The sequence below is a fragment of the Chelonia mydas genome, chromosome 9 (assembly GCF_015237465.2).
Source record: "Chelonia mydas isolate rCheMyd1 chromosome 9, rCheMyd1.pri.v2, whole genome shotgun sequence".
Lineage (NCBI taxonomy): Eukaryota > Metazoa > Chordata > Testudines > Cheloniidae > Chelonia > Chelonia mydas.
Genome location: NC_057855.1, coordinates 101,319,508 through 101,333,185, shown reverse-complemented (window position 1 = coordinate 101,333,185; position 13,678 = coordinate 101,319,508). Strand labels below are relative to the sequence as shown.

The window sequence follows — 13,678 nt, the reverse complement described above, 5'->3', positions numbered from 1 at the left end:
CGGGGGGATGGGAGGGGAGGGAGAAGAGCACGCATGTGTTCTGCCTACAGCGTGATTACAGATTTCAACATCTCCATTTGGTCCTCCATCACTTTTAATCATCTGCTCCTGGGCCATTAAAATTTGCTCCTGGCTCTTCTTGCTGTCCTGCCTATTTTATAATTTTCACTTATAGTCTCTCTCCACACCCTTGTGTTCTTGTTTCTCAGCATCTGAGGATTGAAGAACCTCTCAAAGCATGTCCTCCTTACTCCTTCTCGGCTTCCTTACCTGGCAGAGGCACTCTGCCGGCATGTAGTGGGTTCCCCTGAATGCCACATCTGCACAAACACAACAAACAGAACCATGCTTGTTAGTGCATTCACAGCTTCAAATCATAGTAAAATGCACCTTTTAAAATATGAAATCAGTTTCTCACCGTCCCTTGGCAGGCACACAGCTCAGCCAACGCCCTAAACATGGTGAGTTCGTCCGGGGGAGGGAGGGTGCTCAAGATGGGGCAAAGGGTCTGGGAGGTTTTTTCCAGAGGATCACTGCAAGCAACTAGGGACAAAATTGTAAATTCTGCCACCAATTTTCCACACAGATCATAGAAGTCAATATCTCACTCCTGCAGGTAAGCAAGGATGCATCTCCTGCATCTGTCTGGCTCAGATACCTATGCAGCTTGCCTCTGTGCTGTTTTGGTCCCTGCACAAGTGATTCCTGATTGGCACAGGAAAGTTTCGTACAATGGGGGAAGGAACAAAGCAGCTCTGCCAAGGAACCTTCAACAGAGGATTAGTGAGTACCTCCAGGAAAGTTTCCGAGCGATCTCTCTAGCAGATTCCATGAAATCTCAGTGTGCATTAACACACTGTTCTGCCTCACTGCTTAGTTGCACAGGGGGATGCGAATCACATGCAAACACAGCTACTCTTGTACATTTCTATCCCTTCACCCACTTCTAACATATAACAAAGCAGCATCAACTCAAAAAGATCACTTACCAGAGCTCCCCTTTCCTGCTTCATGTGCATCAGAGAGATTGCTGGAACTGGCTCAAACCTGCCTGGGTCAAGAAAAGGCCCTGGCTCGCCACGGTACCAGATGACCCTGTTGCCTGTCCCATCTCGTCCTCCAACTCAACCTCCTTGTCCACGACTTCGTCCTTGGGGTTGAGTCCACTGTCTGCTGTCTCCAGCCGCCGCCCCCCCACACCCCGCAAGTATCCTCAGGGATCTTGATGGTGAAGGTGGGGTCACCACCGAGGATGGCGTCCAGCTCCTTATAGAAATGGCAGGTCTCCAGTGCAGCTCTAGAGCAACAGTTTGACTCCCTTGCCTTCTGGTACATCTGCCTCAGTTATTTTATCTTCACATGGCACTGATGCATGCCCTGTTCATAGCCCTTATCCAACATGCCACGAGAAACCTGACAGTAGGTATCAAAGTTCCTACAGCTGAATCTAAGGTGGGACTTCACAGCCTCCTCTCCCCACAGAGAAAGCAGATCCAACAACTCAGATGTGCTCAAAGCGGGAGAGTATTTGCTGCATATGAACCGCCATGATCAGCTGGAAAGATGCCATGATCAGCGGGAAAGATGCTATGTGAGCTCTCCATGCCAAGCAAACAGGAAGTGGAATACAAAAATTCCTGGACCTTTAAAGGCGAAGGTGCAGATGCCTGTGTACCTGGGTGCAGGGCTGTTTAGTTCGAACTGCTGACCAGAGCGGTCAGGATGGGCATTATGGGACACCTCCTGGAAGCAATTTACAACAGCATAACCAAGTGCAATTTCTACACTGACACTTTGACCATATAACTTTACCACAAAAAGCTCAACACCTCTCATTGAGGTGGTTTTATTTTATCAGCAAAGCAGGAGAGCTTTGTCGGTGGAAGGTGAATTATACTGCGTACATCTCCATTGTTTTGTTGACAAAAGATAACTTTTGTCAACAAAACTCTGTAGTGTAGACAAGGCCTAAGACTTTACGGCCACAACCCTTAAGAAACATTATGATATGCTGAACTAGCGCAGGGGGCTTAGCTAGATGGCCAAGCAGAGAATTCCTCAAATCCAACCTATTTCATCTCTCGCCATCATATGATTCCCATCATTTTCAATCCGGACTTTATAGACCTGAAGCTCCTGCTGTTCATCTGCAGGCACAAAAGTTGGCTGTACATTTTCATGCTGGAGTTTCTATTGCTAAGTCTGAACAAGAATGAACCTGCTGCACATATCTGCCTCCCCACCCTAATATCTTTGTGGCACTACTTATAGTCCTTGACTCCTGAACTGCAGACAATCAGTTGCTTCCAGTCAAGATAGAAAGTGAGTGACTACATTTCATTTTTTGTAATCGGCAAAGATACCACAAAACATAGTACTGAGACCATGTTAAAATGGTTAAAACTTCTACAAAAGTTGCAAAGTCCTTTTCCTCCAACTCCATCCTTGATCCCCTCCAATTTCTAAAAGTCATCAATAATCTCTTAATAGTCAAATTTCAGGGTCTCTCCTCTGCCCTTATGCTTGACTTTATCAATCACATCTGCATTGACATCTTATCTACACTGAGCTTCCACAATACTGTCTTCTGGTTTTCCTCCCATGATCAGTATACTTTAATATTTTGTATTAGCTGGATATAAGTTACTTAAATTTTGGTACATAATAAATCTAAACAGACTCATCAAATAACTTTTCAGTCAGGTTAGTGCCGGGAAAACTGAAGGATCCCAAAATTCTTTGGGAATTGTACACTTATTCACAGCTAACATACAGCCACCTCTGCAAAGCATGGTAGAAATTCTGCCCCAGAAATCACCTAACAGGTTTGGAGGGGAAACAAAGAGTAAGTTTGGGAATTTTTGTTTATATGTCAAATGGAAGGAGGAAATTTAGGTAGATATAAGTCACTTAAATTACAATCTAGATAAGACTGGGGTAAAACACTCCAATTCTTGCGACAACAACTATTAAAAAGGTGGATCATGCGGCAACATGTGCATCTAACTGTTCAAACATGCCAACCAGAATCAGTGTCAGGACTAGAGTTTAGTAATTCAATTTTTAAAATAGTATATTAAAGTGGCACACATCAATGATCAGCTACCTAGAGTCATAATTGAAAGTAGAGCTGTGTACATTATATTGAGATGATAGTACTTCTATTATTAAGATTGCACCAGAATTTCCATTTTAATAGGGGTGAAAAAGGCCTATACAAAGAATGGTTTCAGAGTAGCAGCCGTGTTAGTCTGTATTCGCAAAAAGAAAAGGAGTACTTGTGGCACCCTAGAGACTAACAAATGGAACATAAGCTTTCGTGAACTACATCGGATGCATCCGATGAAGTGAGCTGTAGCTCACGAAAGCTTATCCCCAAATAAATTTGTTAATCTCTAAGGTGCCACAAGTACTCCTTTTCTTTATACAAAGAATGTAATTTATCCTCTAACTCAAAACAAGAGGTTTTTTTTGTAGTTTGTGCACTGCTTGAATAGTCTACGGAAGTTTGTGGTGACTCAAATACGTATGTGTATCATAAATCCCACTGTGATGACTGCATTGTTATGTAATGCATAGCAGAATCAAACTCCAAGAAGTTCAGTATGTTGTATTTAAAAAAAAAAAAAAAAATCTAAAGTGAACTTAGCCTTTCATACAAATCTCAAAATTCTATTGAACAAATTTCAGAGGGGTAGCCATGTTAATCTATATCAGCAAAAACAATGAGGAGTCCTCGTGGCACCTTAGAGACTAACAAATTTATCTGGGCATAAGCTTTCGTGGGCTATAACCCACTTCAGATGCATGGAGTTAAAAAATACAGTATAAATATACAGCACATGAAAAGATGGGAGTTGCCTTACCAAGTGTGGGGGGTCAGTGCTAACGAGGCCAATTCAATCAGGGTGGATGTGGCCCATTCCCAACAGTTGACAAGAAGGGGTGAATATCAGAGGGAAAATTACTTTTTGTAGTGCTAACGAGGCCAATTCAATCAGGCCCTAAAATACAACCGCATTTGCTCCAATCCCTCAGACAGAGATAAACACCTATAGGATCTCTATCAAGCATTCTTAAAACTACAATACCCACCTGGGAAAGTGAAGAAAGACTGACAGAGGCAGAAGGGTACCCAGAAGTCACCTACTACAGGACAGGCCCAACAAAGAAAGTAATAGAACGCCACTAGCCATCACCTTCAGCCCCCAACTAAAACCTCTCCAGTGCATCATCAAGGATCAACAACCTATCCTGGAGGACAATCCCTCGCTGTTTTCTGTGGAGCAGTGAGTGCCCACGGTGGGATTGGGTAAGAGGGGTGGGGGGAAATGAGGGAAGGGGAATGAGAGGGTGGAGAGGAAGAGAATAGAGAAGAAAAGGGGATGGGGAATCCCGGGGGGTGGGTGGGTGGGAACCCAGCATGTGGTGTCTCCTCAGCAGCAGCTGGGGCTCCCCTGTTAAGCAGGTCCAATGAACCCTCACCCTGAGAAGCCCTACCCTGCTACACATGGACTCCTCCGACAACCCCCCCGCACCCAAACCCCCACCCCAGTGAGCCCCAACCAGCTGCACCCTGGGCCCCCACCCCATCAAGCCTACTCCCCCAGCACCCAGACACCCCCCCCGCCAAACCCTATCTCCCTACACCCAGACTCCCCCACTGAGCCCAACCACCACCACCTGGATCCCCTGGAGAGTCCCATTGCCCCTGTGCATCCAGATCTCCCACTGCCCACACCATGATTACCCCAAAGAGAAACCTCTCACCCCACATCTGGATCCCCCCCACGCTACGCCCCTCCACATTTGGATCCTGCTGGGCTGAGCCTGCCCAGCCACACCTGGTATGCCTGGCACAGAGAGGCAGGGCCCTGGGGTGTTTCTGGGCCAGGCCCAGCCCTTGCACTGTCAGGGTCAGGTGCAGCCTCGCTACTGAGTTCCTGTACTGGGAAAGGTAAGGTGGGAGATCACCGTGAAGCCCCTAATGCAGCCAGTGGCCTCTGCTCCCCACTGCCATGCTGGAGCCACATTTATTGACAAAATATGCAGAATTTTAAAATATTGTGTGCATAAATTTTAATTTTTTGGTGCAGAACTCCCTCAGGAGTAATACTGGCATGAAAACTAATCTCCGAGAAGATTTTTTTTTTTTTTTAAAACCTGCTTTCTAAAAGTAGGAAAAAAGCATACAGGCACAAAGCCAAAAATCTCAGCAGTGGAGATACACCCAGAGAGTATCACAGATTACACTGGGAAACGCCTGGCAGGCAGAGTAGAATCCCCAATGGTCATGTCTTCTGGCAGAGTTCTCAGTGAGAAATTCCACAGAAGCACAGCGTACAAATCTTATTTCATACATTCACAGAATAAGTCATTTATCAGTCATCCACCTTTCCTACTAAAAGTACAAAACTAGACTCCAAGAACTACAATGCTCATGTGGTTACATTCTCCTCTACAAGACCTTGACTTCGTGCATTTCACCTATCCAAAAACTTGCCTTTGTCTAAGCTGTACATAAGAAAGCTGCTCTACACCTGGAATCAGGCAAGGCAACAAATCAAATTCCCACTGAAGTAAAAAGAAAAAGTCTCAAGGCATGAGAAGGTAAGTAAGCCACAGGAAGATAAGTTTTTATCCAAACCTCATTCTTATTTCAATACAGTTTATAGGACAAAAGTATTGTAGGAAAATCTCAGAGTTACATGAGTACCAAGACTGGAATGAGCGGGTTTCCCCCCTAAAATTATATCAACTTTTTTTTTTTTTTTTGGGGGGGGGGGGGGGGGAGTGTTTCATATTAACAGTTCAAATCTAGTTTGTTTGCAAGTTAACTGGAGTAGCTGCAAAACATTTCATTAGTGGTCAACAGGCTTCAAACTGAGGTTTATGAGCAGCAGCATAGCAGATAAGAATTTCTCCAAGATGTCACTTGTGCTCCAGAATCTAAGCTTTCAATTTTAAAACAAAATCTTTAGTGTGGAAAGGCAACTCTAATCTCTGTCCACTACATCTAGGGAAGTGAGCAGGATGTGGCTTGCTTACGTGCCCAAGCTCTAAAACATTTAAATCAGCGATACTCAGCCAGAGGCTCCCAAGCTGCAAGTGGCTCTTTAATGTGTCTCCTTTGGCTCTTTGCAGCACATAATTCAATCACACACTGTTTTAATAACAACCAATCAGGCTGCTTTTACTATGTTATTAACCAACTGTAGTTGATAAAATGAAAATGCTGTGAGAATATATATTATATACACACAAAATATTTCTGTCATAGTGTTTAAATTTAAATATATCGTACTCTGGTAAGTGAAACAATGAATTCACACTACTATGTCTCTTTTGGGTAATGTTGATCACTAGTTTGGCTCCTAAACCACTGAGGTCTAAGTATCACTGATTTAAATATACAAATCATTTCCTTGTGGAGGGTTTGCAGGACTCCAACAAAACCCTCCAAACACTCAAAACCTTCACACATCAGGGACCCAGAATCCAACTTGTCAAGGGAAGTGATTTCTACCTGGTGGGTAATTTCTCTTATTATTTCTTAACCATGAGTGTGCATGGTGCTGTACATGATACAAGTATGAAGACACTTCATAGTCCAGAAAATCTTACAGTCAAAAAGAGAAGAGGGACAGAGGGACCCAGACGAGGGGATTCATCTTAGATATTTATTTGCTTTGGTGGCCTTCAAAATGAATCTTTTGGAGAGATTTAAGTGAGGAAGGAAGAAAATGAGTAGAACAGGATAGAGAGGAAGGTGTGTGCATAGGTGGCAGCATGGAAGATGTGGAGACAAGAATGTGAGAAATCTATCAAGAGGAGACATGTAGGGCTTGTCTACACTTACTCAATTGCAGCATCGCAGATGCACAAGTACAGCTGCGCCACTGTAGTGAAGACACTACCTATGCAGACAGGAGAGCTTCTCCCGTCGGTATAGGTATTCCACCTTCTTGAGAGGTGGTAGCTATGTCAACAGGAGAAGCCCTCCCATTGACACAGCACTGTCTACACCAGGAGTTCGGTCAGGATAACTGCATCGCACAGGAGTGTGGATTTTCTGACATAAGTTTACAATATAGCCTAGAGCTAAGACTAGCACCACTGGCATGGCAAAAGAGGTATGAGTTATGAAGCGAGATCCAAGATGCAGGCTAGGGCAGTGGTGCCTGGCTTTCCAGGCAAGGATGGAAAGTTTAAATTTAATATAGTGAGTGATGAGAGCCAATAGAGGGATTCAATGAGGGCAGTGTGCATGGATCTACAAGGTAGAATGGTAATTTTGGTGGCAATGTTTTGGATGTAATATAGATGGGCAGGTAGTGTACATCTGGAAGGACAGAGGAAGGAATTAGTTAAAATCAAGGTGGGAGATAATTAGGGCAAGAGCTTTAGCACCCAGGATAAAGAGAAAAGTGAATTTGCAAAACATGGAAGAAATAGCAGAATACGACTACTTCTTGAGAAGCTAGTCCTGGGACCCACAAGGGGTGAGGCAATTCTTGATTCTGTCCAAAGTGGTGCACAGGATCTGGTCCAAGAGATGACTACAGCTGAGGTGCTTGGTAATAATGACCATAACGTAATTAAATTTAACATCCTTGTAGAGGGGAAAATACCAAAGAAACAGACCATAGTTCACCTTTTTGAAGTTAAATGCTACTACACAAAAATGCTAGTTAAACAGAAGTTAAAAAGAATAGTCAAAGGTGAAATGCCTGCAAGCTGTATAGAAACTATTTCAAAACACCATAATAGAGGCTCATACTAAATGTATATCCCAAATTTAAAAAAAGAAGAGAACCAAAAATGCCACCGTGGCTAAATAGAGTAAAAGCAGCTCACTTCTTGTCAGAAGCAAAAAGGCATACTTTAAAAACTAAAAGTCAAATCCTACTGAGGAAAACAGAAAGGAGCATAAACTCTGACAACTATAAATTAGGCAGGCCAAAAAAGAAAGTGAAGAGCAACTAACAAGACACAAAAATTAACTGCAAAAAAAATTTTAAGTACATCAGAAGCAGGAAGCCTGCCAAACAATCAGTGGGGTCACTGGACGATCAAGGTACTACAGGAGTACTCCAGGAAGACAAGCCCATTGCAGAGCAGCTAAATGAATTCTTTACATCAGAGCATATCAGGGAGACTCCCACACCCAAGCCATTCTTTTTAGGTGAAACATCTGAGGAACTATCCCAGATTGAGGTGTCACTAGAGGAGCCTTTGGAACAAACTGTTTAATTTAACAGTAATAAGTCACCAGGACCAAATGGTATTCACGAAGGAGTTCTGAAGGAACTCAAATATGAAACTGCAAAACTAACAACTGTGGTACATAACCTATTACTTAAATCCGCCTCTCTACCAGATGACCGGAGGATAGCTAACATAATGCCAATTTTTTAAAAGAGGCACCAGAGGCGATCCTAGGAGTTACAGGCCGGTAACTGTAACTTCAGTACCAGACTAATTGGTTGCAGCTATAGTAAAGAACAGAATTATCAGACACATATGAACACGATATGTTCGGGAAGAACCAACATGGTTTTTGTTTAGGAAAATCATGCCTCACCAATCAGAATTCTCTGAGGGAGTCAACCAGCATATGGGCAAGGGTGATCCAGTGCATATAGTGTACTTGGATTTTCAGAAAGCCTTTACAAGGTCCCTCATCAAAGTCTCTTAAGTAAAGTAAGCAGTCAGGAGATAAGAGGGAAGGTCCTCTCATGGGTCAGTAACTAGTTAAAAGATAGGACCCAAAGGTAGGAATAAACAAATAGTAAGTTTTCACAGTTCCCCAACAATCTGTAATGGGACCTGTGCTGTTCAACATTCATAAATGACCTGGAAAAGGGAATAAACAGTGAGGTGGCAAAGTTTACCAAGATAGTTAAGTCTAAAGCTGACTGAAGAGTTACAAAAGCATCTCACTAAACGGGGTGAGTGGGCAACAAAATGACAGATGAAATACAATGTTTATTGGTGCAAAGTAACACATATTAGAAAAAATAATCCCAACTATACATACAAATGAAGGGGTCTAAATTAGCTGTCACCACTCAAGAAAGATCTTGGAGGCTTTATGGATAGTTCTCTAAAAACATCTGCTCAGTGTGAAGCAACAGTCAAAAAGAGTTAATGTTAGGAACCATTAGGAAATGGATAGAAAATAAGAAAGAAAATATCATAATGCCACTATATAAATCCATGGTATGCACATACCTTATATACTTCATGCATTGGAAAAAGGTACAAAAAAAGGGCAACAAAAATGATTAAGGGTATGGAACAGCTTCCATATGAGGAAAGAGTAAAAAGACTGGGGACTAGTCATCTCTTTCTAAGATGAACATGGGGGAATATGATAGAGGGCTATAAAATCATGAGTGGTCTGAAGAAAGTAAGTATTATTTGCCCTTTCACATAACACAAGAACTGTCACCCAATAAAATTGGTAGGCAGCATGTTTAAAACAAATATAAGCAAGTACTTCTTCACACAATGCACAGTCAACCTGTGGAACTTGTTGCCAGAGGATGTTGTGAAGGCCAAAACTAAAAGAGAATTAGATAACTTCATGGAGGACAGGTTCATCAATATATATTAGCCAAGACGGTCAGGCATGCAACCCCATGCTCTGAGTGTCCCTAAACCTCTGACGGCTGGAAGCTGGGACTGGATGACAGGGTACAGATCACTCAGTTGCCCTGTTTTGTTCATTCCCTCTGAAGCACCCGGCACTGGCCACTGTCAGAAGACAGACAGAAGGCTAGATGGATTATTGGTCTGACCCAGCATGGCCATTCTTATGACAAGCGGGTGCAGCACATGGAGAGGCAACAGTTGTTTCTACCTCCTGGTCCACCTGGACATTTAGGAGGAGAGACGTTATGTTCAACTAGGATCAGGTTCCTTCTCTTCAGTGGTTACTATAGACAAAAGCTTAATAGGTTCACAGATTCCAAGGACAGAAGGCACCACTGTGATCGTCTAGTCTGACCTCTTATATAAGAGACCATAGAACTTCCCAAAAATAATTCTGAGAGCGTACCTTTTAGAAAAACATTAAATCTCGATTTAATCATGGTCAGTGATGGAGAATCCACCATGACCCTTAGTAAGCTGTTCCAATGGTTCGTTACTCTCACCATTAAAAATTTACACTTTATTTCCATTCTGATTTTGTCTAGTTTCAATTTCCAGCCATTAGATCATGTCACACCTTTTTCTGCTAGATTAAAGAGCCCATTATTAAATATTTGTTCCCCTATAGACTGTAATCAAGTCATACCATAACATCCTCTTTGTTAAACTAAACAGACTCAAAGAGCTCAGTCACTACAATGCATGTTTTCTAATCCCTTAATCAATATTGTGGCTCTTCTTTGAACCCTCTCCAGTTTATAAACATCCTTCTTGAACTGTGAACACCAGAAAGAAGGACAGCGTTCCACCAGCAGTTGTACAAGTGCCCAAATATAGAAGTAAAATAACCTTTCTACTCCTACTCAAGATTCCTTTATTTCTGCACATGTGACAAAAGTGCTGGGAAACAGCAGCTGATTCACCATTCTGTTAACTGCAACCACAAGTAGTTGCTCTAGAGTAGCCCTCGTTAAAAAAGACTATGCCTAATTGGTGGATTGGGACGGGCTAAGGAGAGCCCAAGAGATAGAAAAGGCACAGGAAGAAGTGCCCAGAGAGAGAGAGAAGCAGGCTTTTCAGAGTCAGAACCAGGAGATCTCTCCTCACCCCCACAGGGAAGATACCTTCTGTCTGCCCCATCCTTGGCTGAAAGAGCTTACGATTGTATGATATTGTAAATTGTGACAAAGTTCCTCCTCTGCCTTGGTGGGTCCTGCACTTATTGGCTGATTTGCTCGCCTCAGAGGTTCACGGCAGCCCTCAGTTTGGCCACTTTCGTGGCTCAAATCTGCCTTTCACTCAGTTAGCCTCATCACTGGCCAGCATGGGGAAAAGGAAGAACAATAATCCCCGCAGTCTCTGCTGATCCCCCTTCTATCACTTTCCTGTAGCCATCTGGGCTGACCCTGTCACATATCCTCCCCTCTGCTCAACACCACAGGGTTGGACAACTTGGGACGTCAGGCAGCGTACCCATGACAAACCATCTGCATTGCCATGGTGGCTTCCAGCCCATTGTTATATGGTGAATTGGAAAGGTTGTACGGACAGAAACCTTCTCTTTACTTCGCTGTATCCACTGGAGGGGTTCATGGTCGATCTCACGGGTAAACAGTCGTCCCAGCAGGTAATGTAGTGTTTCCATAGCCCATTTCACAGCAAGGCACTCTCTCTCTCAACCATGGCATACTTCTGCTCTCTCGGGAGGAGTTTCCTACTGAGGTAGAGGATTGGGTGTTCTTAGTCTCCAACCATCTGCGATAGGACAACTCCCAATCATACTTCAGATACATCTGTTTGCAAAAGGAATTCTTTGTTGAAGTCTGGGGCTATAAGCACAGGGTTACTGCAGAGGGCTCTCTGTAGATCCATGAATGCGTTCTCCACAGTGTCAGTCCACTTCACCATGTCCGGACCCCTAGCTTTTATCAGGTCTGTCAGAGGACTCACTCTGGTAGCAAAATGGGGAATAAATCGCCAGTAGTACCCCACCACCCCAAGGAATGCCCAGACTTGCTTTTTCCCCGATTTGGCTGGGGTCAATTTGTTTGTTCCAGTTTGTTCAGCTGGGGCTTGACCATGCCCCTTCCTACAATGTAGCCAAGGTATTTAGCCTCAGCTAGCCCTATAGCACACTTGGCTGGATTGGCTGTAAGGCCAGCCTGTCTTAGTGTGTCCAGAGCCGCAAGTGGGTCTCCCAGTCGAGGGTATGGATAAGTACATCATCCAGGTATGCAGCTGCATAACTGGTATGGGGCCGCAAGAGCTTATCCATAAGATGCTGGAAGGTGGCAGATGCCCCATGCAGTCCAAAAGGAAGAACAGTATATTGAAACAGACCCTCTGGTGTCGAGAATGCCGTCTTTTCTTTTGCATCTTTGGCAAGGGGAATCTGCCAGTATCCCTGTGTTAAATCAAGGGTGGTCAAAAAAAAAAAAAAATCAGGTATTGCCCAGGCGGTCAACTAACTCATCAATATGGGGTATGCATCAAATTTGGCTCTCTTATTCAGCCGGCGAAAGTTATTACAAAACCTAGTGGTGCCATCGGGTTTGGGCACCAACACAATCGGGCTCGACCATTGACTGTGGGACTCTATGACTCCCAGTTCCAACATCCTTTTTACCTCCGCCTTGATCTCCTCCCTTTTTGCCGTGGGGACCCGGTAGGGCCTTAAAGTTACCTTTGCCCCAGGATCTGCGACAATGTGGTGATATGCTTCGGTGGTCCGGGCTGGTTTGGTTAAAAACACGTCCTGGTACCAGTTGATCATCTCAGTTACCTCCTTATTCTGGCTCGGTGTCAGATCAGGGGATATCCTGATCTGCTCATGTAGGTTATTTCCCTGGATCAGGGCCTCTTGGGCCACTACACATGCCTCTCGCTGGTGCCACGGTTTCAAGAGATTAAGGTGATAAATCTGTCCTTGTTTTCGGCGTCCTGGCTGCCACACCTTGTAGGTTACTTCCCCCACAGGTTCAACCACCTCATAGGCCCCCTGCCATTGGGCCAGAAACTTGCTTTCTGCCGTGGGTACTAACACCATCACCCGATCCCCTGGTTGGAACTGTCGGACTTTTGCCTGATGATTGTAATGGATTCGCTGGGCCTCTTGCGCCTTTTCCAAATGTTTCCATACAATAGGGGTGACTTGGGCTATCCGGTCTCGCATCTGCAACACATGGTCAATTATATTTCTCCCCTCATTGGGTTCCTCTTCCCAGATTTCTTTTGCGATACCTAGTATGCCACGGGGGTGGCGCCCGTACAATAATTGAAAGGGGGAAAACCCAGTTGAAGCCTGAGGTACCTCCCAGATGGCAAACATAAGGTAAGGTAGTAACGTGTCCCAATCCTTCCCATCCCAATTTACCACCTTTCTTATCATAGCCTTGAGGGTTCGGTTAAACCCTCTACCAGCCCATCGGTCTGTGGATGATAGACCAAAGTCCTCAGGGTACGTATATGGAGTAGTGTACAGAGATCCTTCATTAGCTTCGACATAAACGGGGTTCCTTGGTCTGTTAATATCTTCTTTGGTAGCCCCACTCAGGCAAAGATCCCCACCAGCTCTTTAGCTATCGTTTTAGAGGCTGTGTTCCACAGGGGGACAGCTTCTGGGTAGCGAGTGGTATAGTCCAAAACAACATGTATGTATTGGTGGCCCTGAGCCATCTTCTCCAGGGGTCCTACCAGGTCCATGGCTATTCGCTCAAAGGGGACCTCTATGATGGGAAGGAGTGCTAAAGGTGCCCTCAAGTGGGGACGGGGACTGTGCAGCTGACACTCTGGGCAGGATGCACAGTACCTCCATACTTCATGTACTCCAGGCCAGAAGAACCATCGTAGGACCCGTGCCAGGGTCTTCTCTACCCCCAAAAAGATGACCATGGGCAAGACTTAATACAGCATTCTGGTGTTTTTGAGGTACTAGGATCTGCTGCACCTTCTGTCCCTATACTGGTGCAACCCGTTATAAGAGATCCTTCTTCATTATGAAGCAGGGTCATTGTCCCTGGGT

General features: G+C 44.3%; 1 protein-coding gene across 5 annotated transcripts in view; it reads right to left on the bottom strand.

The window, feature by feature from the left end:
- Nucleotides 1-13,678, bottom strand: part of LOC102937943 (rho-related GTP-binding protein RhoG) — a 34,660-nt gene that overhangs the window by 7,220 nt on the left and 13,762 nt on the right. Inside the window, exons 1-2 of one of the 5 annotated variants that reach the window (XM_037908113.2) lie at nucleotides 990-3,280; nucleotides 271-320 (exon numbers count right to left, since the gene is read on the bottom strand). The exons of 3 other annotated variants lie outside the window; for them this stretch is intronic. Coding sequence is in view for 1 of the 2 variants with exons in the window: in XM_043521926.1 (XP_043377861.1) it covers nucleotides 271-320 (50 nt within the window). In the remaining variant the exon portion in view is untranslated. Of the gene's footprint in view, nucleotides 1-270; nucleotides 321-989; nucleotides 3,281-13,678 lie in introns of those variants that run through there. One more of the 5 variants, XM_043521926.1, reaches the window with a different exon arrangement.